The sequence below is a fragment of the Symphalangus syndactylus genome, chromosome 1, assembly GCF_028878055.3.
Source record: "Symphalangus syndactylus isolate Jambi chromosome 1, NHGRI_mSymSyn1-v2.1_pri, whole genome shotgun sequence".
NCBI lineage: Eukaryota > Metazoa > Chordata > Mammalia > Primates > Hylobatidae > Symphalangus > Symphalangus syndactylus.
Window position 1 is genome coordinate 85,936,405 of NC_072423.2, and position 27,920 is coordinate 85,964,324.

The 27,920-nt window shown below is 48.1% G+C and overlaps 1 protein-coding gene across 8 annotated transcripts; it reads right to left on the minus strand.

Moving 5' to 3' along the window:
- Window positions 1-248: 248 nt before the first annotated feature.
- Window positions 249-27,251, minus strand: SLC43A3 (solute carrier family 43 member 3). 8 transcript variants are annotated; one of them, XM_063623616.1, is made up of 13 exons: window positions 27,048-27,251; window positions 20,332-20,697; window positions 19,884-20,013; window positions 17,688-17,734; window positions 14,684-14,760; window positions 14,359-14,451; window positions 11,143-11,282; window positions 9,966-10,063; window positions 8,335-8,508; window positions 8,017-8,133; window positions 3,300-3,486; window positions 2,539-2,662; window positions 249-1,224 (listed from the first exon to the last, which is right to left on the minus strand). In XM_063623616.1, the coding sequence occupies exons 2-13, from the start codon at window positions 20,513-20,515 to the stop codon at window positions 1,120-1,122; spliced, it is 1,476 nt and encodes a 491-aa protein (XP_063479686.1). In that variant the 5' UTR covers window positions 20,516-20,697; window positions 27,048-27,251; the 3' UTR covers window positions 249-1,119. The 8 variants fall into 8 exon arrangements, with proteins under 8 accessions (XP_063479686.1, XP_063479619.1, XP_055115338.2 ...); XM_063623549.1 differs by lacking the exon at window positions 27,048-27,251 and adding an exon at window positions 21,408-21,524; XM_055259363.2 differs by lacking the exon at window positions 27,048-27,251 and adding an exon at window positions 21,408-21,523 and having other exon boundaries at window positions 19,884-20,052.
- Between the last annotated feature and the right edge of the window lie 669 nt (window positions 27,252-27,920).

The following is a 27,920-nucleotide window of genomic DNA, read 5'->3' on the forward strand; positions in this document are numbered from 1 at the left end:
AGAGGAAGAGGAAGCAGAGAGGTTACTGGGCGAGGAAGTCTCTGGGCCCACATCCCACGACCAGTGGGGTGAATCATAGTCAGGGTTCCTGCCCCACCTCTGGGTCCAGCTGCCACACTAGGATGTGTAGCCAGATTCCCTACCCTCTTCTCATGCCAGGGTAGGGCCTCCTCAGAAACATACACATACACACAAACACACACACACACACAGCCCAGGCCCAAAGCCTAGAGAGATGGAAACAGTAGTTGCCTTAGACACAGAAGCTTTATTTTTCTATAAAATTATTCCCCAGAGAAATTTTCTTTTAAATGCCCAAAGTAAATAACTTATATCCCTTCTTGAAGAGGAAAACATCCCCAAAGATGGTTTGTCAGAAATCCTTCGGTCAAGCAGGTCAGCTGGCTCCCATGGCCTTTGGGGTGGCCTGACTCTGTCACTGTTCCTAAAACCTTCTAGGACATCTGCTCCAGGAAGAACCTTCAACACCAAAACTCATCTCAATTTTACAGATGGGAAAAGTGATTCTGAGACCAGACCAGGGTCAGGCCAAGGTCATCCAGCATCAGTGGCTGGGCTGAGACTGGGCCCAGGGAACCCTGTCTGCTCCTCTTTTTCCCAGAGCTGTGAGTTCTCTAGCCAAGGCTGCACTCTTGAGGGAGAGCTAGGAAGCATAGCTGAGGCCATGATAACCTCACTCTTCACCTGAAAATTTAACCCGTGGCAGAGGATCCAGGCACACATAGGCTTCGGAGCCAAACAGGCCTAAAGAAATAGTTGACACACTTCCTCTCCCATGTCATCTCCCCTGGAGTCAAGGGTCTGCCAAGGCTAAGTGCAAGGAGACACTCTTGTTTTGAAATAAAGAAGCTCCACATGCCTTTGCTTTGAGTCTCTGTGGTATCAATCTGCTTGGCAACTGAGATTCTTTTCTTGCTGCTCAGACGTCCTTGTTAACAGTTAAATATGTCTTTATTTTGTGTGCGTGCGTGTGTGTGTGTGTGTTTTTTTTGTTTTTTTTTTGCTGGGATAAGCAAAGTCTTTTGGGACACAAGGTCCTCAAAGGTGGAGGAAGATGAACAAAACCATCCTCAGGGCTGAAAAGTGAGGGCTTCTGAACTATGCAATTGCGGAGGGACTTTCTTTCCAAGTGCGGCATTCCCGATATACCAGAAAAGGGTGGACGAATGTCAGAAGAATGGCAAGCATGAACATCACGTTCACCTGCAGGGAGAGCAGAAGTGAGGTAAAATCCAGGAATTCTGAACAACAGAACTGTTGCTCAATGAAGCAAGCACTGATCCATTCCATGACCAATGAAGCGACCAGAAGTCTACAGAGTTTATATTCTACTTTTCACCCAGACACTATGGTGCCCTGGAGGAAGGACTTTCAGTTAATTTTCATTCTGCACTATGGGGTGGGATAGAGGAGGAATATCAAGCCCATTTCACAGATAAAGAAACAGAGGCCTAGTGAGCATTCAATGACATGTTCAAGGTCACATGGGAAGCTGGTAGAGGCACCAGCTAGGATACACATCTGATTACTAGGTCACCTGATATCACAATCAAGTCATTCGCCTCAGATTTCAAGTTTACTCTTTTGGCCATGCACAGTGGTTCACGCCTGTAATCACAGCATTTTGGAAGGCAGAGGTGGGTGGATCGCTTGAGGCCAAGAATTCAAAACCAGTCCAGGCAACATAGCGAAACCCCAGTGTCTATCAAAAAAATCAAAATAAAATTAAATTAAATTAAATTAAAATAAAATACAATAAAATAAGCTGGGCATGGTGGCACATGCCTGTAGTGTCAGCTACTCAGGAGGCTGAAATGAGAGGATCGCTTGAGCTCAGGAGATCGAGGCTGCAGTGAGCCGAGATTGTGCCACTGCACTCCAGCCTGGGTGACAGAGCAAGACCATGTCTCCAAAACAAAAACAAAAACATTTAGTCTTTCTTTTCTCCAAGTGATGGATTTAAACTCCTATTCTATGATTTGCTACTTTAAAAATAAAAAATGAGGCAAATAGAGCTGTGCAGTGGTCAAAACACAGAATTCAAAGTTGACTTTTGCTCCTTAGCCGGTGCCTCTGAACACATAAGTAACCTCTTTGAGCCTCAGTTTCTGCAAAGAGCAGGAGAGTCATGCCCACCTCCTAGAGCAGGACCTCAGAGCATCCCTCCAGGTGTAAGGACACAGAGGTGACAGCACAGAGCTCCTGTCCCTGGGGCCAACTGTGGAAACCCTGCGTGGGCCTAGGGGAGAGGCCAGGGTGGGCCTGCGCTCACCTCAAGCAGGAAACACCTTTGAGGTCTCAGGATTTTGCTTGAAGTTTTGTGAGAATTTCCCACCCTGCTCCAGAATGTCTGTTTCCCCCCACACACAAATATTTTTGCCCCAAATACTTGAATAACACAGACCCTTTGGGAAGCTGCGTCATGCTACATACCCAGGCCATCACAGCCAGATTTGGGGCAGCCAAGGCCTAAGGCCAAGGCCTCCTGCCAGAGATGCCCATCTTCCCAGTACTCACGTAAAATGGGTCATTCTGAAGGGGGCCTTTGATGAGGGTGAAGATGGGGAACTGGAGCAGAGACACCACAGCCGACAAGGCCATCACCAGCCCAAAGAGCTTGCCAAAGTGCTCCGAAGGGAAACTGGGGATAGAAACCAGAGGGGATCCAGTGAGCTTCAGGGAACCTCCCTCCACGCAGGAGCCTGGCCTCTGAGGGCTCTGTCGGCCACTTGTCCCCAGCTCCCCTGTCCTAGGCCTGCCCTCCAACCACACCTGTCTGGCCTCTCCCTCTTCACCTCTGCTCAGACATTTGACCCACAGAACCCAGTGAAGGCACATGCGGGGCCCTGGACAAACAGACAGGACCCTCATGCAGGCTGCACCAGGGAAGAAAAGACAGGCACGTAAATGGATGGTATGCCAGACAACGCACGCACTAGCAAAGGAAGTAAGACTAGAGTACTAAGGACACAAAGAAGGGAAGACACTTTTCCATCTCTTCCCTGGAGAACTGGAACAGAAGTGGGCCTCAGAGGATGAATACGAGTTCACCAGGTAGAAAACAGAGGGAGAGGGCCCCGCAGATGTAAAGGCTCAAGTGCATGAATGTTCTATCCTTCCCACCACCTCTGGTCTCACCCCCTCCACACCTGCCCCCAAACCCAGTCTCCCGTACCTGACTGCCTCCAGGCCCAGCCTCACATCCCAATTTCTTTACCTCCAGCTTCTCTTTGCCCCAGTGTGTCCCTCTCCACAGAGCCCGCCCCAAGGCCACTTACGCAAGGGTGAGGAAGGCCGCGTTGCTCCCATAGAGGAAGGAGCGGCTGATCACTTGCAGGATGAAGGTGAGGTACTGGAGAGGGAGGACGGGCACTGAGGCACAGAGGGCGAAGCCCAGGCACAGCAGGGATGTCAGGGCCAGTGAAGGCACCGTTGAGCAGAGGGCCACCGCCAAAGTGGAGGAACCTGGGCGAACGTGCAGGAGGAAAAAGAGGCTCTCTGTAGGCCAACCCAACAGAAGTCAGGGAAGGGCCAAGGAAGATTGGCAAAAGGGGAGGAGCCACTATCCATCCACTGTCCCAACAGAAACCTGGGAGTCATCCTCGAATCCTTTCCCCACATGCCCCACCTCAAATTCACCAATAATGCTGACCATTCACCTCCTACATATCATTCAAATGCGCCCACTCCTGTCCAACCCCACTGACTCGTCCTAGCTCTAAACCGCCATTAACTCAGTCATGGATTACTGCAATGCCCTCCTGACAGGCTACACATCTGCCCCTCCCCGCCCTGAACGTGTAGCCAGATCCTGTTTGTAACACTACTGGTAATAGCAAAAGACTGGAAACAATCCAAATAGCCATCAGCACAGGAATGCTGTGGCAACTACGCTGCAGCCATGTAATGGAGACCCAGGCAGTGGTTAAAAGGCATGAGAGGTCCCTGCTACAGAGCACCCGCAGGATAGAGTTACATAAAAAAAAAACAAAAAAAACCCTGCAGAATAGTGAATACAGTATACTACCTTTTATCTAAAAAAGAGGGAAATGTATTGATATGGTTTGGCTGTGTCCCCACCCAAATCGCATGTTGAATTGTATCTCCCAGAATTCCCACGTATTGTGGGTGGGACCCAGTGGGGGAGGGTAACTGAATCATGGGGGCCAGTCTTTCCCACGCTATTCTTGTGATAGTGAATAAATCTCACGAGATCTGATAGGTTTATCAGGGGTTTCCACTTTTGATTCTTCCTCATTTTTCTCTTGCCACCACCATGTAAGAAGTGCCTTTCACCTCCTGCCATGATTCTGAGGCCTCCCCAGCCATGTGGAACTGTAAGTCCAATTAAACCTCTTTTTCTTCCCAGTCTCAGATAAGTCTTTATCAGCAGCATGAAAACAGACTAATACATGTATATACACCTACACAATGTTTATATTTAAAAAAATAAAAATAGTTACCTAAAGAAGAGGAAAAGGGGTACAAGAAACAGAGAGGGAAACGAAACTTCTTTGAATATATCCTGTTTCACAGTTTTAGCTTTGGGAAAATGTAAAAGTCTGATATTGTTGTAAATGTCTGAAATGTTGTACAAATAAAATTAAATAATAATAGGAAGAAAACAAGTAAAACAACCTTTAAAAATCAGAAACAAAATAAAATGAAACCAATGAACATAACTCTATACCAAGTTGGTGACCCTTAAAATCAGTAATTTGGCCCAGTGTGGTGGCTCACACCTACAATCCCAACACTTTGGGAGGCCAGGGCAAGAGGATTGCTTGAGCCCAGGAGTCAGACATCAGCCTGGGCAACAAAGACCCTTCCTCTACAAAAAAAAAAAAAAAAATTATTTTAAATTAGCCAGACATGGTAGTGCATGCCTGTAGTCCAAGCTACTTGGGAGGCTGAAGGGAGAGGATCGCTTGAGCCCAGGTTGAGGTTGAGGCTGCAGAGAGCCATGATCGTACCACTGTGCTCCAGCTTGGGCAACAGAGTGAGACCTCATCCCTAAAAATAAAAAAGAAAATATGGCAATTTGACTGTACATCTCTAATGGGATATACCCTAAGGATGAGAAAGGAATAAGGAAGGACAGAAAAAAGGAAACAAAGAAGTAGCAACAGTATTTAGCAATTGTATTGTTATCAAGTAACATCAATATTGCTAAAACCAGTAATTATATTTAAAATACTATATATGTGTTTGTACATTTATATATGCATATGTTAGGAACCAAGATTATCAGAGGAAGAGAAAGGGCTACAAATGTAAAATCAAGGAAATAAAAATTTGAATAAAAATATCAGTATTAAGTATTTATATTTTTCTTATAAAAAATTATATATATGTTAACTCTATCCAAAACCCAAAAGCAGTGACAACCCAGGAGCAATAAGAAACCTCAGCATCCAGACTTAGTCTCTAAATACCATTTCCAATTAAAGAAACTCAGGGCTAGCTGGGAAAAAAATGACAATTTCAGGTCTGGGGCAGGAAACACAACTAGTGAAATGGACCTGAACATTTAATTGCGCTAGAAAGTAAGGAAACTGTCTAGAAATAATGTGATTTCATCTAAAAGACAAAGATTCTGGGTTGGTAAAGTTTTCAATGGCCAAAGGTGAGATAATTTGAGCATCAAGAAGAATCATGACAGAACAGATTGAAACATGTCAAATATATTTTAAAATGAAATTTTATAAAAGAAACAATTAGTAGCCATCCCTGGAGGTCACTAGGGCACCAACTCATATTTCGAACTGGTAAATAAACATGTAAACCAAGCACTTATTTCTAGGTAACAAAATAGTAAGGAATGTTTTTCTTTCTAGAAGAATTCTAGTGATTAAAAGCAGAAGATAGAAATAGAAAATCATCCTTTTGGCCAGGGGCAGTGGCTGTAATCCCAGCACTTTGGGAGGCCGAGGTGAGTGGATCACCTGAGGTCAAGAGTTTGAGACCAGCCTGGCCAACATGGTGAAACCCCATCTCTACTAAAAATACAAAAATTAGCCAGCTAGTGGGCGCCTGTAATGCCAGCTACTCGGGATGCTGAGGCAGGAGAATCGCTTGAACCTGGGAGGCGGAGGTTGCAGTAGGCTGAGATTACGCCACTGCACTCAAGCCTAGGAAACAGAGTGAGACTCTGTCTCAAAAAAAAAAAAAAAAAAAAAAAAAAAAAAAAAAAAAGAAAGAAAAGAAAATTATCCTTTTGCGATCCTAATAAAATAATGGGCCTAGGCATTGATCATTAATGGCTCCTAAAATCACTAAGTATATGGTTGATGGGAAACTTTATAGTGGATGGTTGAGACTCGCAATGTCTAAACCAGTTGATCAATCTTAACATCGTAACAAGACAACAGACACCAGGGGCTGCTGACGGGAGACCAGAGGAAACCCATAGCCCTACCACTGAGTTATTCATGGCAAAAAAAAAAAAAAAAAATTAAACTGTGTTTCCTCCAAGCTTCTAATCCTGCTGTTTACAGGAAATACCCAAGGAAAGGAATACTTTTAAATGACACATTAAAACAACGCCAAATCCAAAATATGGGAAAATGACCCAGTTTCTTCAACAAATAAACAAGAAAAGGTAGGGGGGAGGACTGTTCTAGATTTTAAAAGCTATAGAAGACACAGCAACCAAATACACTGCATGGACCAGGCATGGATCCTAATTTGAACAAACCAACTGTAAAAGGATGTATTTGAAATGACTGGAGGAATTTGAACAGTGACTGCACAGTAGATGATATGAAGAAATTATTGTTATTTTTTAGGTGTGATCATAATTTTTATGGTGCTGTTTAAGTAAAAGAGGCCTTATTTGTTAGAGACACATTTACAGGTATAGAGAAATATTTACGGATGAAATGATACAGTGTCTGAGATTTGCTTTGAAAACTCTAGCAGGTGTGGGAGAAGCAGGTGCATGGGTGGGGGAAGGGATAGATGAAATAAGTATGCAAAATGTTAGTCTACTTTTGTCCCTCCTGACCCAGCAGGTTAAAATACCTCAGCATACTCTACTCCTCCAACCAGGTCCAAGGATCAGGCCAAAACTCCCTGATGTGGTAAACAGCCTGACCCCTTCTTACCTCTCTCTCTCCAGCCGCTTTCCTAAGACTCCCCAGTGCTCTGTGCCCTAGCCAGCCCCACTCATCTGCCCAGATTCCTCAATGTTTCACTCTCTCATTCACCATTTTGACCCCTCTGTGCTCCTGGGCCACTCTCCAAGGCCCCACCTCTTCATCTCCTCCCTCCTTACTCATACTTCAGGTCTTGGCTTAGATGCCATTTCCCTCGGGAAGCCTTCCCTGACACCAATCCCATCCTCACCTAGAACAGATTATGTGCCCTTCTTTGTGCCCCCCATGGCCCCCTGTGGGTTTGCTTCATGGATTACAGCCTGACTACCTGCCTTTCTCCACCTTCTAGACTGAGAATACCTTCAGAAAAAGAACACATCTATCTTGTCTGTCATTGAATCCCTGGTGTCTGGCACCATGGCTGACACATAACTATCACTCAGTGACTAGTGTTTTAATGAATGAATGAGTGCAACTAGACAGGGTCAAGAACAAAAGAGAAGACCAGGCATGGTGCTTCACGCCTGTCATCCCAGCACTTTGGGAGGCTGAGGTGGGCAGATCACCTGAGGTCAGGAGTTCAAGACCAGCCTGACATGGTGAAACCCCATCTCTACTAAAAAGACAAAAATTAGTGGGGGATGGTGGCACACGCCTGTAATCCCAGCTACTTGGGAGGCTGAGGCAGGAGAATCTCTTGAACCCAGGAGGTGCAGGCTGCAATGATCTGAGATCACACCACTGCACTCCAGCCTGGGCAACAGAGTAAGACTCTATCTCAAAAAAAAAAAAAAAAAAAAAAGGCAAAAAAAAAGAGAGAGAGAGAAGATGTCATGGGGTAAATGAAGACCTCCCTTCCTGGTTCCCTGACCAGCCCCTGCCCTCCCCCGCATCTCACCTGTCTTTCTTGCTTCCTTCTGGTACTTCTGTTTAAGCCGGTCCATGAGCAGGCCATTCCAGGGGGCACACAGCACTCCGAACTGAGTGAAGGCAAAGGCATTTGTGTAGGTGCTGACTGCACAGGGAAGAGAAAGGTTGGTTGATGAGAAGTTTCCAAAACTCCCTTCCAGGCAGTGACTCTCCCACCTTACCCTTGTCTGCACGTCCCTCCTCCCCACACCATCAGACCCTCCTCTGGTGTGTACAGCCCCGCTGGGAGGCTCTGTGTTCCCAGCTGGGACATGCAGATGGGCTACCTCCCAGCCCCACCACATACCTCGTGCCATGTCCCCACCGGCCATGTTGGTCAGCAAGGAGTTGAGAGTGCCAATGAAGAGGTAGTGCCACAACTGTATCACAGACAGCCACACCAGGTGCCAGGCAAAGCGCCGAGAGAAAGCGTAGCTCCAGAAGGAACGGAGTTCCTGCTTCTGCCCTGCCCCTGGGGTCTCTAATGGGGAAAGGAGGATCTGGGCGTGAATTACGAGGAAAGTGGACAGGTAGGATAGGGAGTGTCAAGGCTTCAATGGAACATTTCAGGTCCGGGCCCACCTTCTACCCTTGGCTCCCAGAACCCAGAACTCACCCTGCGTGCTCTGCGCCTGCCTCGGACTCACATATCCCCACCTCCCTGCTTTGTCATGCTGGCCCTACCACCTTGGATGACCCTCTGTGTTCTTCTCTGTCTATTGAAATCCGATCTGTCTCTCACAGCCTGGTCAATGACACTTCTTGCAGTAATACCTTCCTGATCTTTCTCAGCCAGAAAGGTGAAAGGAACGACAAGGAGAGGAGAATGAGTGTGGATACTCTGTTCTAACCTGCTCCTCAGCACCTCCCTTTCTTCTGGTACCAGTATCCTGAGTTTCCTTGGGAAATCTTCCTCTACCCTAATCTTCATGGTCCAGATGGGACCGTGAATTCAGTGTTCTGTTCCTCTCTCAAGGTTAACCAGTGAGATGGTTTCTCCTAACAAGGCAGACCGGCCATGAGTTTAGATTAGGACAGACCTAATCTAAAATAGGTCCTACACCCTGGCAAGTTCAATTTCCTCCCTTGATTTTGGAAGCTTCCCAGAACCCTATTCTTCTTTCTTTAAAATAGACAAATAAATACATGTTTTGGATCCAATTGTCAGATGGTAAAAATAAAAACAAAAAAATCAATTTTATTCTGTATATTTAAGTATACAATATGAGGTCATAGGACACATATAGCTACTAAGATGGTTACTACAGTGAAGCAAATTAACATATCCATCATCTCACATTTCTACCTGTTTTGTGGCAAGAGCAGTTAAAATCTACTTGTTTAGGAAAGTCCCAAACACAATGCAGTTTGATGACCTACAGTCTTCATGCTGTGCATTAGATCTCTAGGCCTGTTCATCCTGCTCATCTGCTCCTTTATGTCCTTCGACCTGCATCTCCCATCTCCTCTCCCACCCCGTTCTTATTTCTACTGTAGCTAGCTGTGGTTTGTGATGTGTATAACCAAAGACGCAGAACAGAGAGGAAGGAAAGGAAGCAGTGATAGAGTTGGGACAATAAGAGAGGGCGGACCCAGGAGACCTGGAGAAATAGGGGCACTGCACCAGACTTAGTGCAATGGCATCATAGAAGAAGGCAGAACCGAGGAGTGGGGGGAAGGGAAGGCAACCCATGGAAGGCAGGCTTCAAGGGGTGGGGAAGTGATGGGATGCGAAAGAGAGAAAAAGAGGGACAGAAAAGAGACAAAAGTCCTGGACCCTCCATTAAGTGAGGGGGTTGGGAAGATGCCTAAGGCCCTTTTTCTGTCCTGCCTTTCCTGATTCCGGGTCCCTAGGGGAGCTCTGGAGGTGAGGGGCCAGGAAAGGCACAAGGAGAGGCCTGGGTCTGGAGGAGAGATGGGTTAGCCAGCAGGGCTCACCTTCCTTTGCTGAAAGGAACTCCTTTGACTGTAGCTCCCTGTTTTCATGCTCAGCTGTTTCCTTCTCTTCCTTCGTGGTGCCATTCCCAGAGCACAGGCTATGGAAACAAAAGCCCCACCAGCAAGGCCAAGGACTGTGAGCTGAACCTGAGACTCAGACTGGAGGGAATAGTATGGTGAATCCCACATTTCACCGCACTTTGGAATCACCTTTTAGCCACCCTGATGCCCAGGTGGCAGACGAGACCAGTTAAATCAGAATGTCTGGAGGTGACAGCCAGGCTTCCTTTTCTAAGATCTCTATGTGAATCTAGTGACTCTAATATGCAGCGAAGTTTAGGAAGCATGAAAAGAGTAGGGCAGGTCCAGGTTCAAATCCCAGCTCTGCCTCTTCCTAGCAACAGAAAGATGGCTCAGACTTAACCCTTCTGAGCCTCATTTTTTTCATTTAGAAAATGGAGATAAGGATATCTCAGAGGATTATTGTGAGGATGAAATCAGAGAGCACATGGGGTCTGACAATTAGTAAGTGAGCAGCAAAGGAACGCCCTTCCTCTACTCCTTGTGGCAACTGACTGCAAAAATGATCACATTTCTTCACCTCCTCTGTATTTCCCCCCATTTGAATGAGACTTTGCAGCTCTATTTCCCCATGCCCTGAATCTGGGCCAGCCCTGTGAACTGCTTCAGCCAAAAGAATGCAGCAGAAGTGGCTGTGCCAATTCCAAGCCTAAACCTCAAGAACACTTGTGCATTTCTGCACTCTTTCAGAACCCTGAAATCACGGTGTGAATGAGCCCACGCTGGCTTGCTGGAGGATGACAGCCACGTGACCCAGGCATCCCTGTCACTCCAAACCTATGTGAGTGAGGCCATCCTAGCATAGCCAGCCCCCATGTAATCCTCCACATGATCAGATGCATGAATGAGTCCTGTCAAAATCATCTACATCTGGCCCTGATCAGTGGAACTCGCCAGCTACCCACAGACTTGTGAAAAATAATAAATGCTTAACGTTTTAGGCTGCTGAGTTTTGAGATAGTTTGTTATGCAGCAATAGCTAACAGATGCACTGCTCCAGTCCTCCTCCTCTCCTGTGACAGGTTTGCTTTGCCCTGTCCATCCCACCCTAGGGCCCATGAGGGGCTCTGGCCCACGATCACCAGATAGTCCTTACCCATAGCTGTAGTTGGGGGGCAGTGGGTATGGGATGTGCCCCCGGGGCATCAGGAGGAAAGTACGTGCTACATGCCAGGTACTGCAGACAGAGAGGAAGATGAAGGAGGCCCTGAGGCTGATGCCTTTTTCATAAAGAAGCTGCAGAAGGAGGAGGAAAAAGTCAGTGTCACACCCACATTCGCAGCAGCACTATTCGCAATAGCCAAAGGATGGAAGCAAACTAAGGGTCCATCAGCAGAGGAACAGCTAAATATAATGTGATCTATACACACAATGGAATATTATTCAGCCTTAAAAAAGGAAGGAGGCCACCATGCTGGCTCACACCTACAATCCCAGCACCTTGGGAGGCAGGAGGATCACTTGAGCCCAGTTGAAGACCAGCCTCGACAACATAGTGAGACCCTCACCCCTTCTCTACAAAATTTTTATTTAATTAGCTGGGTGTGGTGGCATACACCTGTAGTCCCAGCTACTCAGCAGGCTGAGTGGGAGGATTTCTTGAGCCCAGAAGTTTGAGGCTGCAGTGAGTCATGATTGGGCCACTGCACCCCAGCCTGGACAATGAAACATGGCCTTGCCTCAAAAAAAAAAAAAAAAAAAAAAAAAAAAAAGGAAAGAAATTCTGATACACACTACAACATGGATGAATTTTAAGAGCACTATGCAGGGCCGACCTCAGTGGCTCCTGCCTGTAATTCTAGTGCTTTAGAAGACCAAGACAAGAGGATTGCTTGAGTCCAGGAGCTTGAGACCAGCCTGGGAAACAGCAAGACCTCATCTCTACTAAAAATAAATAAATAAATTAGCTGGGCGTGGTGGTGCATGCCTGTAATTCCAGCTACTTGGGAGGCTGAGGTGAGAGAATATGATTACATGATTACATGCCTGTAATCCCAGTACTTTGGGAGGCTGAGGCAAGCAGATCACTTGAGGCCCGGAGTTCCAGACCAGCCTGGCCAACATGGTGAAACCCCGTCTCTACTGAAAATACAAAAATTAGTCAGGCATGGTGGCATGCACCTGTAATCCCAGCTACTCGGGTGGTTGAGGCAGGAGAATCGCTTGAACCTGGGAGGCGGAGGTTGCAGTGAGCCAAGATCCTGCCACCGCACTCCAGCCTCGGCAATAGAGCGAGACTCTGTCTCAAAAAAAAAAAAAAAAAAAAGGTTAAGATAGGAAATTTTATGTTATGTATATTTTATTGCACACAAAAACATCAGCAGAAGAGGCAGAGGCTGGAACCCTGTTTTCTAAGGAGTCCTAGTACAAGCCATCACCTACCATCCTGTAAGCTGATTAGGGACACCTGGTACACACATGCCCCCACCCCAAGACACACCCGGCAGTAGAGGAGTCCTCATATGACCCATCCCCACAGCCGGTGGAGCCTCCTCATGTGGCTCCCCAGAGATCTTCTAGCCCAGTGCCTTTTTTCTCCCAATGACAGCAAAGGCCTTTTGTTCAAAGAAAATTTTACACAAAAATTCAACTTACAAAACACATCAATGGGGAGCTTGCCAGTCATCTCCCTCTTTATTCTCCTTGGTGACTGGCATGACATCAAAGAGAATCCCTAAGTTCCTCAACAGCTCAGTTTGAAAACCACTGACCCAGCCCAACCTCCTCCCATTTTACAGAGAGTGACGTTGAGGTCCAGAGAAGTGCAGTGAATTGCTCAATGAATTGTCAGAGTAATCAGCAGCAAAGTCAGATTAAACTAAGAATTCCTGCTCCTGCTCCCTTTCCCCTTCCAACTCTAGAGAGACAGGAGAGAGGCTGGGCATGGTGGCTCATGCCTGTGATTTCAGCACTTTGGGAGGTCAAGGAAGGCGGATTACTTGAGGTCAAGAGTTCAAGCCTGGCCAACATGGCGAAACCCCATCTCTACTAAAAATACAAAAATAAGCTCAGTGTAGTGGCACGTCTATAGTCCCAGCTACTCAGGAGGCTGAGGCAGGAGAATTGCTTGAACCCACTAGGCAGAGGTTGCAGTGAGCCAAGATCCCACCAATGCACTCCAGCCTGGGAGACAAAGTGAGACTCCAACTCAGAAAAAAAAAAAAAAGAGAGAGAGAGAGGAAAGAAAGGGAAGCATACCCAGGGGAAGGAGGGAGAACCTGGAAAGTGACTCTTATGCCAGGAGTAGAAAGACTTGAGTGCCCCAGGGGCTCAGTCTCTGCATAACCCTCCAAACCTCCAAAGCTTATTGGACTAAGCTAGACTCATGTCTGGGTAGTGACTGCCAGAGATCCTCTTCTCTGCCCCCATAACCCGAAGGCAGTGCCAACTGCCTGTGGCCTAACACTAAGCCCGAGAGAAGTCCCAGGTTGGGCAGCTTGAGATCCACACTCTTCTCTTCCTTTCACTCAGCCATCTGTGGTGTGCTGGCTTTAGTCCTCCAGCTTGTTGCCTCATAATTGAAGCATGGTTGCCACAACTCCAGCTATCACATCCTCACACCGCAACATTCAAAGAGGAAGACTTTGTTTTTACTCTGCTTTCACCTTCCGTCAGGGAAGAAAAGTCCTCTTGAGTCTTCTACTATATACACTCCCTTTATCTCATTAAAAAGGACAGGATCATATGCTGACCTCCATCCATCACTAGCAAGGGGTAAACGGATTGCCATGGTTGGCTTTGATCAATCGGGATTCATCCCCTGGGCTAAGCAGGTCACTGCCCAGATAAAACCGTTTGCAATGAATAAGGCAGAATGGTTGCTGATTGACCTCTAATAGCCTTGGCAACAGTTCATCCCCTGATACCCAAACATCAGCCATTGGGACAGCTGGACAAGCCTCTGTGTCTGCCCCTGCTGTACCCACTAGCCACTTGCCACCTTCTTGTCCAAACTAGAAGATCATAGCAGCAAACGCCCCACTCTAAAGGGCCCCAGCCTCTGCCCAACACTGACCCAAGCACATCATGACCACTGCCACAAAAGCTTGGGCAAGTCTGAAGAAGGGGCTTAGCGGTTACAAGCTCAGGCTCTAGAACCAACAAGCCTGGGTTCAAGTTCCAGTATCATGGCTACTAGCTGCAGAACCTTCAACAAGCTTTTTAACCTAGGAGACTCAAATGCTTCATCTGTAAAATGGGGGTAACAAAGTACCTACCTCACCGAGTTGATGGAGAGAAATAATGCAGGTTCACAAGACAAGCGTCTGGCATATACAAGTGCTCAATGAAAGTAGGCTGTTGCTATAGTTACCTTAATAATAAGGAAGACTGCCGAGGAAGAGTCAAATGCTCCATTGTAGAGAGTGATGATGGTCGAACGGTGTTGGCCAAATAGGTTCCCAATCTGGGGATGATAGGACCAGCCTGGATCACTTATTTATTCATGAAACAGATACTTCCTGAGCACGCAGCATGTGGCAGACCCTCCTTATACCCAAACTCACCCTCCACTGCTAGAGCTCCCACCTCAGCTTCGGCCAACCCCATCTGAGGCAGCCAATTATAGAAAAGGGTCTCTCCTTCCCTCCACCTTCCCTCCACCCCACCGAGTGCCTGGGATTAGGGAAGGCTCCCACCTGCAGGTTGGTGATGAGAAACAGGATTCCCCCAATGGTGAGCATTGGCATGGCCAGGAAGAGCAGCACAGCTGAGCCTGGACCATCAAAAAAGCCAGAGGTAGGGTGGTGTCATAGTACAATCCAAACATGGAGCCCCAAACTCTGCTCCCACCTACTCCCAATTCCCCAAAATCCTGGTGTCCAGGCCCCAATTCTAGCCAGCGTTCCAGCATCCTTCAAGGGTTTTTAGGATACTGGCCAAGGCTTCCCCAGATATCTCCGTGGAAGTCTTCTGAGCCACCTTCTTCCCAACCAAAGTTGGTCCTCAGTCTGTGGCAGGCCAGGAAGTCTATAGACAGAGGCAGAGCTCTAAGTGAAGCCACCTCTCTCTTCCCTCAGTAAACCACAAGCCGCCTCTCCTTTTTATCCTTGACACTCTAGGAAAAGAGGACCCTGGACTCAGGTCCCTGGCTCAACCCTCTAGCCCATCCCCTAATTGATGGTATTGGCCTTGAGCCTCACTCATCTTATCTGTTTAATGGGAATGACAGTTCCTGCTCTTCCTGCCTCAGGTGCTACAAGAACTGAGTGAGAAAAGGACCATGGTCTTTTCTTTGTTCACTAAACTCTGAGCACTTCCTTGGTGCCAGGCATTGTGCTTGGCACTGGAAATGCAAGATGAATCAGATACTCCTTGCCCTTAAATAGACTGGCATGCAAACAAATGGTTATAACAGGTCTGGTAAGTGTGAGACCACAGCAGAAAAGCTCAAGAGCTGAGCTAGGGGAACCCTTGACCAATTATTCCTCCCCAAACCAGACTTCTGCCCACCATTATTCTGGCCACAACCTATGCCTGTCCTATTATTTGCTAAAATGTTTTAAGTTGACTCACTTTTATCCAAAAAATATCTATTTTTAAAGGATACTTTATATCACTACTATAGATGAAAACACTGGCATTGCTTGTCATGAATAGAAAGTAACTGTCAAAATAAATACAATGAAAGGAAAACAATGTTATTCAATTGTAGCTGGACGCATTTGCCCTTAGAATGTTCAAAGCCTAAGACCTGCTCTTCCCATCAGTATTAAAATCACACTGGCCCCACATCAAGACATTCTTTCATGAAATCAGAAGGACTAAAAGAAAAATAAAAAGGGAATAGCTGTTCTACCAGGTGATTTGATGTTTGTTAGTGTAGTTCATGTAGTATGTGTGTGCCCCTAACATCCTCTTAACTACCGTGCTATACCTTAAGAAGCACTGCCAAGAGCTAATTTTAGAGTATTCACACAATTTGCCATTCAATTTCTGTCTTTATAAAATGTACATCTCTCCTATTGCTAAAGGTTGGAGACTCCTTTCACAATAGAGTCCTTGTGGGCTCAATGCTTTTTTCAAAACTGAAAAGCCCTGTATTATGGAGGAAGAGGAGGACTGTTGCTCAGACGATTTGCAAGCAGGAGTCAAACATTACCCAGCCACCACCTTCACATTCAGTTGCTTAAAAATCATTTACAGGCTTTTAGAGTAGATGATGCTGGTTTGATAAGGAGAGTGGTTTGAAATAATTGGTTTGAGGTGCTGGGCCATCTCATGAGATCTGTGTGGACAAAGACACTCAGCCTCTGTGTTTGCCCAGCTTGAGTGCAGACAATCTCATGATGCTGTCGGGCTTTAGCATAGCTTACACACACAAGGGTAATGTACTTTCCTTCCTAAGCCAAAAATTGAGCCATGGGTCTGACACTAGGGAGGAACATTGGGAGGCATCTCGTGGCCACCATAACCAAGGCAATGAGAGAAAGAAGAGTGAGGGATCAGGAGGCCTGCACATCAGGCCCACCTCCCACTCGCTTTCTCTGTGGCCATGGACGTGTCTTTGCAAGGGGTCCCTCTGTGGCCTCAGTTTCTCCTCTGTGTAATGGGTGGAAGGGTGGTGGAGAATAAACCAGATTGGCGTTCCAGACTTACAGACTGGTGAAATTTGAAAACAAAGATTTTGAGTACAATAGGGTTGTCAGCTTTTACCCTACTAAGTAAGGATATTTTCAAAACAGTCATTCATATAATCATTTCATTAAAAAGAGAAAGAGAACATTTTAACACATACAAGAAGGATGTAAAGGTTTTTTGTTGTTGTTTCGTTTTTAAGGTTTTTTGTTTGTTTTTTGATAGACTCCCACTTTGTCACTCAGGCTGGAGTGCAGTGGTGTGATCTCGGCTCACTGCAACCTCTGCCTCCTGGGTTCAAGCAGCTCTCCTGCCTCAGCCTCCTGAGTAGCTGGGATTACAGGCATGCACCACCATCCAGCTAATTTTTGTATTTTTTTAGTAGAGAAGGGATTTCACCATGTTGGCTGGGCTGGTCTCAAACTCCTGACCTCAGATGATCCACCAGCCTCAGCCTCCCAAAGTGCTGGGATTACAGGAGTGAGCCACTGCGCCTGGCCAGATGTAAAGTTTTGAATAAATTCTACTCTCTGAAGTAGTACCTCTCCATCATCCTTGCTTTTCACATTTTCTCAATAGACTAAACTGTTTTCACATACCAGCAATAGCTCAAGATCCTTCCAGGATTCTGCCGGGCGCGGTGGCTCACGCCTGTAATCCCAGCACTTTGGGAGGCTGAGGCGGGTGGATCACGAGGTCAGGAGATCGAGACCACGGTGAAACCCCGTCTCTACTAAAAATACAAAAAAATTAGCCGGGCGTGGTGGCGGGCGCCTGTAGTCCCAGCTACTCGGAGAGGCTGAGGCAGGAGAATGGCGTGAACCCGGGAGGCGGAGCTTGCAGTGAGCCGAGATTGCGCCACTGCACTCCAGCCTGGGTGACAGAGCGAGACTCTGTCTCAAAAAAAAAAAAAAAAAAAAAGATCCTTCCAGGATTCTTTCAAGCTGCAGATCTCTGAATAACCATGTGGTCTGTATGTCTTGCCTATAGCCCTCGGCTCTCACCTGCCCCAGCCACCAGGTGCCCCTGAGCTTGCATCCCTCCTACCCACCTGACAGCACTCACCTGCAGAGGTGAAGGCTATGATGAGTGTGGCGGTGGTGTAGAAAAATCTGAAACACAGAACAGGAAAAGCAGAATATTGTCAAGGATGGAGAAACCTGGGAGAAAAAACATGATTCTGCTCAGCCAGCCCACAACTGTAGGACTTGACCGCACCCTCAGCCTGGGATGCAACGGGCACTGATGCCTCTGAGCACCAGGCTCAAAACCAGGCACAAGCAGCCGCGATGAGATTGAGATGTGGTCCTGACCTCATGGACAGTGCATTTTGCTCATTCTGAGGCCCAAGGCTAGCATGGGGAGTCTTGGACCATGAGCTCAGCTGACGATGTGATTGGCTTGGGACTTAGCCTGTGGGGAAAAGAAAGAGAGATCAGCCTGTTACTGTGTCTATATAGAAGGAAGTAGACATAAGAGACTCCATTTAGTTCTGTATTTGAGATGCTGTTAATCTGTGACCCTACCCCCAACCTTGTCCTTGCAAGAGACATGTGCTGTGATGACTTAAGGTTAAAAGGATTTTGGGCGGTGCAGAATGTGCTTTGTTAAACAAGTGCCTAAAGGCTGCTTATGGTTAAAGGTCATCACCATTCTCTTTAATCTAGAGAAAAAGAAAAACATTTGTCTTCTGCCCGTCCCTGGGCGATGAGCACAGCACCGGTGATGGTAAAGATAATTGTGAAAACCTCCTTTAGGAATAAGGTGGGGCTTGCTGGAGTAATACTGCTAAAAGGTTTATGGAGAGGTTCGCATATACATCTCAAAGCACAGCACCGGTGATGGTAAAGATAATTGTGAATAAATACTAAGGGAACTCAGAGGCCGGTGCCGGTGTGGGTCCTCTGTAAGCACAGCACCGGTCCCCTGGGCCCCGCTTTTCCTTCTCTACACTTTGTCTCTGTGTCTTATTCCTTTTCTCAAGTCTTTCGTCCCACCTAACGAGAAGCACCCACAGGTGTGGAGGGGCGGGCCACCCCTTCATAGCCAGGACAGAATGGGCAAAGCGAAGGTCCTCCCACCTGGAAGCCCCAACAGCCCAACCCCTTGGGGAAAGGGGTTAGTGCCTGGTCTGCAAATCAAGGCCTTGAGTTCTAACTCCTCCTCACTCTGTGACCTTGGGCAAGGCGCTGTCCTTCTCTGGGCCTCAGGAGCCTTTTCTATAAAAAGAAATGATTGGACTGATCTAGCTCAGAGTGCTATGATTTCAGGACTACAGTCCCAAGGTTATAAGGCTCCCTTAGCATCTGGGGGTCTTGTAAGGCATGGAGTAAAAAATAAAAAGCAATATCCTAAGGCTGGAGAAGAGAGAGGGAACAAAGGAAGGGAAAGAAAGGGGAGGTAGCAGGGAGCCAACAACCAAGAAGGACTGAGGTACAGTCATTCTGCATCCAAACGCTTAAATTGTAAGGGACTGGCTTTACTCTCTGGCTATTTCCAGAAAGGCAGGCCCAGTCAGCCCTCCCGTCCCTCTCTCTGACAGCTGATCTCACATGTGCCTCCCTGGGAGCACCTGCTCTGAGCTGTATCAGCCCCCAGCAGGCCGCTGATTATCACTGAGCCTGGCCACAGAGCACGAGATTAGGATGCAGCAACACAGTGTGTGTGAGATCACGTCCCGAACCTTCTGACTCATCTGCACAGGAAACCCCCACAGTCTCCCCTCCAGTCAGAAGGGACCTGAAATTCCACCAGTGGCAATACCAAGGAAAGTTCCTATTAGCTAAGACCCTAGGGAGTGATTGGCTGTTGGGGTGGGGGGGTGGGCGGTGAGGAGGATGAGGATGAAGCCTGGGCAACCTGGATGTGAGGCTGTGCAGGGGATGAGGACAAGGATCCTCGGGGTAAAGGAAGAGAAGAGCAATTTTAGGTTTTGCTAATTTTGTAACCCTGGCTCCAAGCCAGCCCTTACAGGAAGTCAGCCTGGCCTCCGGCTCAATTCAGCACGTGATAGGGAAGCCACATTTATGCAGAGCAGGGAAAGAGGTTAAGGAAATGGAAGCGGGGCTGTGGTGAAGTGGGCAAGTCTGGAGAGAGTCCCGCTGCCTGGGGCTGTTCCTAACAGCTGCTGGGAGCGAGCTGCAGGTGTGGTACCTGGCAGGGTGGCCAGGCTGTCTGACTCTGGACTTCACTCCAAGCTAGGCTGCTGCCTGAAGGATTCCTCTCACCCACCTTTGCCTGGGCTGGGCCTTTGTGACTTACATGGCTATGAGGCGTGCCACGGTGGTCTTGAACCGGTCAAAGATGTAGCCCGTGGGGAATGTCATGAAGTTGTTCATGAAGGACCCCAGGGTGAAGATGAGTGAGAACCTCTCGTCCTGGGCTTTGCAGTCTGGAGTAGAAAAAATGTCTCCCATGCATCCCAGCCTTCCTGCCAAATAAGCACACAGCCTGGTCTCCCCTCCACCTCGGACAGCTTGTCGGTCGAAAACTTGTCCCTTAAGCTGAGTTTAAATGTGGCTGTCCCTAATTACCCCTCAGGAGCTGATGCCTCCCTCCCAGGCACTTCCCAGATCAAGTGGGGTGAGGGCTGCTGACCCTTCCTCTCGTCATAGAAAGAGGGGTGGGCAGGGGGCAGAGTCCTTCCTGCTCCTTGCCACCACCTGGGAGCCAGACTTTACTTCCTTAGAAAAGTCATCCCTGCCCTTACCAGCCTGCCCTGTGGCATTGCCAATCGGCCCAGCATCTGGTCCACACAGGTCCTTAAAGTAATCCTCATTCTTGAAGACAAACACTAGTGAAGGCCAGCCAAAGAGGACGCCAGCAAAGCCCAGGCATTCCAGCAGCCCAGTCAGCAGTGTGGCCACGTGCAGGGGCAGGCCCTGGCCCGCCATGAGCACAGGTGGAGTGGATCTTCAAATCCCACTTTGTCCTCCTGGACGGATCACCGGCGCTGTAAGCCTGGCGTTTGAGCACTTGGAAAATTCCTCTGGCAAGCCAAGCCCTTCCTTTCCCGTGGCTCTCTGGTTCTGTTTCAGGCCTGGGCAAAAACCAACAGCGGGTGATTCTCTGGATCCTGTAGAATAAAGACAGAGGCTGCTGGAAGAGGAGGCCAGCGGGAAAGGGAAAGGTAGACTAGAGTTATTTGTGGGGTGCATTAAGAGGCAGGATGATCATAGCCGCTGGCAGCAAATGTGGGGAATAAATACTCCAATACATCCTCTTAGGCACTGCATTTGAGTAACCACGTGGCAAGTAGAGAGGCAGGTCTTGATGGCCACCTGGAGTCACAGGTGAGATAAACGACTTAACCAATAGCTCCCCGGGGGGAAGATGGAGAAGCGGAGCTCCTGCGCTCGAGTTCTGAATACCGTCCACTAAAATAATGACGGCAACTCAACCAGGTGCAGAGGCAGGGAGATTTCATACAGAAGACACAAACTCCCGCTACCAAGTTGGTGTTATCTTCAGTTTACTGACAATGAAACAAAAGCTCCCGCGGATTTTAGGAACTTGCCGGAGGTCACAGGGCTAGTTTAGTCACGACGCAGGCCATTCTACTGCCAGAAATACCCCCAACTCCCATGACCCTCGCCTAGGACTCGCAAACCTGGTCCCCGCCGCCCTTCCTCGCATCCACTTCTACCAGGAAAGCCTCCGGGGGCCGCTCCCAGCCAGCCTCCGCACCCCGCTCCAGCCTGCGGCCCGCCCTCCCCGCAGAGGAGCCCGAGGGGCCAGCCCGGGCTCGGCGCCCCATGGCGCCCGAAAGGGGACCCCTCGCCCTACCCGCCTGCTCCGCGCCGGGGCTCTCCGCGCCCTTTCCGTGCGGGCCAGGTTCGCATTCGCGCCTCACGCAGCCCCTCCCAGTCCCCTGCTCGCCTCCGCCCCCTCCTGCCCGCCCGGAAGGGGCTGGGGCAGGCCTCCCATTCTCCATCACTTCCTTCTTCTTTTCCCTTGCTCACAGCCTCCTGGGCCCTTTTTACCTCTCCCTCTTGAAACTTCTCCCTCTAGAACCCCCTATAACCCCAGCGGTGTCTTTCCCTCCCTCCTCGCTGCCTTTCAGCCTCCCAGCCCCCTTGCCTCTGCCTCCCCTAACCAAGTTAGTTGAATGCTGTTACTTGCTCAGGCCCACCTAGGGAAAATGTCACACACTTAGAGCACCCAGCGGACACACAGACAGCACATGCGGGCATAGGAACACACACACTCTCTCTATTTGTGCATTTTGCCTTGACCGCTGGGTGGGCAGGGAACATATTTTTCCTATTTGCTCACCAGCTCAACCCTCTCTCCCAGTTTCACACTCCCAGAGCTGCCAAAAAAATCCCAACCACAGAATCAGGGAGCCAAGAACCAGGACTGAGGGCTTTTCAGAAACCATCCCCTGCAAGACTGCCCCGTATTTTCACTCCCAAAGACCCCTTAGATGACTCCCTGCCTCACCCCTGTCCCCCAGGTTCTGAAAGAGCCTTCCCGCCAGACTGCATTGATTAACTATTCATTCATTGCCCCATTTTTTATTAATCAAAGACATATATAATTGCCCACTGGAGCTTGTGATCAGCGTGAGGCCTTACTAAGCAGCTGCCTTACTATCCTTCCAGCCCAGAGCACGTGAGCTGACGTCTTCTTTGGCCTGTGTGGCCGTTTCCTTGCCAAAAGCTCAGTTTGGGGGAGAGCTTCATGCATTATTAGATGCAGTCTGCAGACTCCCAACCCCAGCTACCTGGATCCCCTGAGAGCCCAGGAACTCCAGCTATTCCAAGCCCACTCCTCTTTTTTTTAAGAGGAAGAAATAGAGGTTAGGATAGGGGACAGCCAGAACTGAGTATTTTCCAGATCACCACCAAAGCACAAAAGATGAAGTCTGTGACCACCCTAGTGACTTGACTGAATGGAGGAAGGGTGGCTGGGGTCCTGTACCCCAAGCTACTCGCTAGTTATACAACCTGAGGCAAGCTCTTTGGCTGCCCCACCTGTAAGACAAGGACAATAGTACCTTAATTATAGGAATTGTCATAAAAAAGTATGAGATGGGTGTATGAGGTCCCTGCATGGCGCAGGTGCTATAAGCAGATTGTAGGGTAGTGGATTTTCTAGTCTGCAGTTTTGTAGACAGAGCCACAGAAGCAGCTTTGGGGAGGAATTTCAAAGGAACTTACCCACGGTCATTCTACAAAGCTGCAATACCTTCCCAACTCTGAAACGTATGCTCTCATCACCCCATCTTAACAAACATTTGGACATTAGAGAAAACAAGTCTTTTCTTAAAATAACATTATTTATGGGAGAAAATCCACAAAAATATAGCATCCCAGGACAAACAGGGCTTAAGATGCAAGATTTTCTGTTTTACTGCAAGACACAAAGACTCTGAAATTAATGCATGCCCTATCTTCTGCTCTGGCATACATTTTAGTCTCCTGAGGACCTGGGGGGATCAGTAAGTGTGGAAGTAGCAAGGGAGAAACAGAAAAAAGTCAAAGTAAAGAGAGAGATTTTAGAATGTTAATCTGCAGGAGCTTGTCAGAAAACTCTAGCTCATGGGCTATCTGCACATCCAGGACTGGAGCACGGGACACGGTGCAGGTCGTCCAGGGCTCTGTCCACCTTATCTTGTTACCTCTCTTGACTCTTAGAGCCTCCACTCCACACCTCCCATCAATATCTGCAGAAGACATGGCCTCTACTAACACAAGTCTTACTGAACTGTTGGGACAGGAAATTAGAATATTCTCTGAACCATTCCCATGTTCTTTGGTTCGAATTCCAGCAGCTAGAAAAGGCAGATGCTATTCTGATCACTCTGCTGCATGGCTCCAGTGAGGATTAATGAGTAACATCAGAGAGAGAAGCGATTATAATAAGGTCTGACGGCGCACCCGATGTCTTCATCCCTTTTCTCTTCGCCTCCTTCATCATCATCTCACATCTTTTTTTTTTTTTTTATTGATTGATTGGTTCAACAAATACATGTGGCATGCCAGGCTCTTTGCCAAGTGCCGGGATTCGTAAAGAAGAGATTCAGTGCCTGCCCTCAAGGGGCTCATTCTCTCGTGGGAGAGACAGACAAAGAAACCCAAGATTTCTGGAGTGTGGGAATGGTCTTCTAGGCAGATGCTAGCACAGCACATTGAAAGGCACGGAACCTCAACAAAACAATAACATTTAGGAACCAGCTAGAGCGCAGATTGGTGAAGAAAGTGGCAAGATTTGAGGCCAGTGTCGCCATCTAAGTGAGGGCATTAAGATTTCAGCCCACGTCAATCAATCATGTCCTATTGATTTCACCCCTTAATATCTCCCTATCTATCCTTGGCCACTGCTCTATGCAGACACTCATCATCTCTCACACAGGCATCATCTGCTTCCAAGCCATCACCATTCTCCTGCAAGAGTTTCTTTCCATAGTTCCCAATGGATGACTTCACTTAACTGCTCAAAACCCTTCTGAGGTGCAGTCAACTGGCTGGTAAGGGCCAGTCCAGGGGCTGGGGATGCCAGCCATGAGACATTGCTTTGAGGGAAAGAGGGAGCATAGAACTGGGTCTCCTGCATCCTACTGCCCAAGTACCAATGCTGGAGGTGGTTTTCCTTCCCATCATCAGCAGATCTGGATATCCAGGATCCACCCTATGGATGTTTTTATGGACAGAGTGGGAAGATGGATATGTTTAGGTTGGGGAAAGAGGGACTGCCAAAGAGGGCAGTATAAGTGAGCTGCACTCCATCATTCCCCTGGCACATTCAATGACTAGTATCCTCTAGTCCTCAAGAGCACCACCTTCCAATGCAGTCCCTGCCTCTCCACGGACCTCTCTCCTCAAACTTCCTCTGAACAACCTCAGCGAGGGCAATTGCCACTCTCTGGGCAGAGTCCAGATATTCTGTCCTACCCTCTGACATCACTTTCTAAATTTGTATATGTAGATAAACTCTGAGCCATTCACATAAAGGGCTTTGATTTTGGATACGCCAAACACATAAACAAACATAAGCTTTCCTTTCACCATGGGCTCATGTAAATTAAAATGTTTGGTTTTCCACCTACGGTCTTGAAAGGGGTTTCTAGAGCCTGTTTTGGAAGTCAGAAAGCAAAAGGTAACTGCAAACATCATTTCACCTGCAGAGAAAATTCTAATCCTCTTGAGGCAGTGCCAAAAATAATACAAGCACACTGCTGTCGAGCCAATTACTGGTATCTCCGAGGTTCCGTCTCCTCATCTGTAAAATTGGAATCGAGTTGTATGGATTAAAGATAATGTATGAAAACTGCTCAATTAGTACACTATGAATAAATAGCAGCTACTGTTGTTAACAAATATTATTGACTTACTGGAAAACAAAGAGGAAATAAAGTCACATTTAGGGAGAATTTCAAAGTGTTCCTAACCTAAAAAAGAAACAAATTAGGGGGAAAAAATCCACTAAGTAATGGGTGAGCTCAGTTTACCTGGCTTAAGAAGTCCCACCCTAGAGAACTGATCTCTAGATAACACCCAAATGCACTCAGTACAACCCCCCAAGACTGTCTGGGCTTAAGGCAGGGGCTTGGATTGTCCTGTAAGCTGTGGGAAGTCTGTTCATGAGCCAGAGTAGATAGGAAGGGGATGGAGCCTTAGAGCTGGCTCTTCGGGGTATCTCCTAGTGTGTTCAAAGCAGTTCTCAGGATGGTGGGGAACTACTACACAACCAAGTAAAGATGATGCCTCCCTGCTCTGGGGAGACCTTTCTCCTTCACAGAGGTGAATCTGAAAGGACACCCAAAGAGGCACTGGAGGGAGGGGCCACTCTGGCCCTCAGAGCAGCCAGCTCAGCTTCAGTGGATGCTAGAGGCAGCAGAGGTTGCACCTGGATCAGCCTCCCTTTCACCATGCAGAAAACAGAGCTCCCCCACCAGACCAGATACTGGAAGCACTGGGCCAGGCCTAATAGAAAGCAGAGCCCCAGGCCCCACCACACCAGGGCTTATGAGGCTCCTGCTACCCACCCTCCCAAGCCCCAGCTCCACTTCCATGTTCATCAAGCAACCGTTTACTGGTAACTGCACTTCCCAATAGACTTTGCTAGAAAGGAATGCCTCAGTGTACTGACAATATCTAAACCTGCAACTCTGAGGACTAGGCTGGGGAACACTGTGTCAACATGGAGGCGCGTCCCACCCCTGAGAAGAAAAATAAGGAATATCAGTAATACCTGCTGGGCACTAAGGACTGACTATGTATCTGATTCGAAGTGCTTCTTACTTAATCTGTCACTGAATCTCACAATAGGTGTTGTTATTAGCATCCATTATCTGGGCCAACTAAGGCCTAGAGGGATGAAGCAACTCCCCCAACATCACCAGTAGCAGTGCCAGGACTGGGATAGAAACCTGATGCTCTGACTGCACCTAATGCTTTTTTTTTTTTTTTTTGAGACAGCGTCTCACTCTGTCACCGAGGCTGTAGTGCAGTGGTGTGATCTCAGTTCACTGCAGCCTCCACCTCCCAGGTTCAAGTGATTCTCCTGCCTCAGCCTCCCGAGTAGCTGGGATTACAGGTGTGCACCACCATGCCCAGCTAATTTTTTTGCATTTTTAGTAGAGACAGGGTTTCGCCATATTGGCCAGGCTGGTCTCAAACTCCTGGGCTCAAGTGCTCTGCCTGCCTTGGCCCCCCAGTGCTAGGATTACAGGCGTGAGCCACCATGCCCAGCCAGCTGATGCTCTTAATCTGTGCCCTACCCCGCCTTCCTGGGAGGCTTCCCAAGAGCTATACAGAGCATGAGCTCTGGAATCGGGTTGATGGGGGTACCAGTTATTATTAATAGGAATGAAGATGGGTAATTCTTTCAGACAGCACCCTTGATTAAAACAAGAGAGTAGTGCTGCCTCTCTGTGATTCTGTGTCTCCCTGCCCTGCTCATTCTGACACCACAACCACCCACATGCATGATCATGAAAAGAGGAAATAGATCTAGGAGGAGGAGACAGGACTCCTGAGTGAAAACAACGGGGTTTTTCACATTGGGAGCTTTGCCCAACACCCCCAAGATGAAAAGAGCAGGAAACCGCTGGGGCCGATTGAACACTGGACTTTTGTTGTGGAAAAAGGCAAAGGGAAGCAGGAAGAGACTGGAACAGTTTCCATGGTGCTGGAGGGTGGGGAAGTGGGTAGGGATTAGCTGGAGGGAGAAGGAGAAGCTGGGGTGGAGGGGAACCTCCACTTGCCAGGAGAGCACATGTAGGATAGGAACCCCAGATGATACTCAAGGCATGGCATTAGACCAGAAGCAAGTCTGTGGTGAAATTAGGGAAGGCTCCACTGGGGACTGTAGACAGAGCACTGGACAAGGAAGCGGGAGACCCAGGGTCCAGTCCTGGCTCTGGAGCCCCCTGGGTGGGCTACCCTGGGCACCTTTCTCTCTTGGGGCTTCCATTCCTACCTCTGTGAAGTGAGTGCTGAACCTCTCTTAGCCCTGACTTGCTGAAATGCTGGGACTCTGTACAGAGGCTGACATTAAGCAGGGATCTGTCGTGGGGTGCTGCATTGTGCCTCCAGATGCTGCACGGGAGAGGGCAGAAAAGGCCTATGTGGTGAGTCCACCCTGGGAGCCTCTGCTTGGAAGCTGAAGTGGCCTGAGAGTGACTCAGAAACCACGGAAGTTCCCGGGGCTGATGGGTTCTTATAGATTGTACATGCAGCTCTCCTCGTGAGCTGCAAAACCGCAAGATGGGCTGTGACCACTCTCAAGGAAAGAGCCCTATCTGCAAAAAGCATTCTGCCCTCCAGGTCTTAAAGCAAACACAGACTCAATCCTTATTCCTTTTAAGACAAAATTGCCTCAGGGGCATCAGGGAGGCAGCAGGCCTCAAATGTGTGCCTTTCTAGAATTCTCAATGAAAGCACTCTTTTGGGTATTAATAACGGCAACAGTAATGACAATCATTTACTGAGTGCTGCTTTTGGGACAGGCATTGGGCTAAGAGCTATATGTAATATATATTATTATTTAATGCCCACAGCCACCCCATAAGGAGGGGGAGGTACTGCCATTATGCCAACTTTAAAGATGAAGAAACTGAGGCCTCGAGAGATGAAGTAACTTGGCCAAGTCACTCAGCCAGTAAATGGGAAGAGATAGACTTCCACCCTAGATAGGCAGCCTCCAGAGCCCATGTTTTCACCATTATGCTGAAGTACTTCTTTTCCTGTGCCAATGTGATCTGCCTCCAGGAATCCTGTCTTGATGTTCCCTTCCCCATACAGAAGTCCTCTCTGTGTCCTCTTCAGCCTGATAGTATATCTTTTCATACCA

Coding starts and splice junctions, on each gene's coding strand:
- SLC43A3 (XM_055259363.2), bottom strand. CDS start 20,515: ATGGCGGGCCAGGGCCTGCCCCTGCACGTGGCCACACTGCTGACTGGG. Junction 17,735..19,883: donor GTGGCACGCCTCATAGCCAT/GTAAGTCACAAA, acceptor TCTGTGTTTCAG/ATTTTTCTACACCACCGCCA. Junction 8,509..9,965: donor GTTCCTTTCAGCAAAGGAAG/GTGAGCCCTGCT, acceptor TTTCCCCATTAG/AGACCCCAGGGGCAGGGCAG.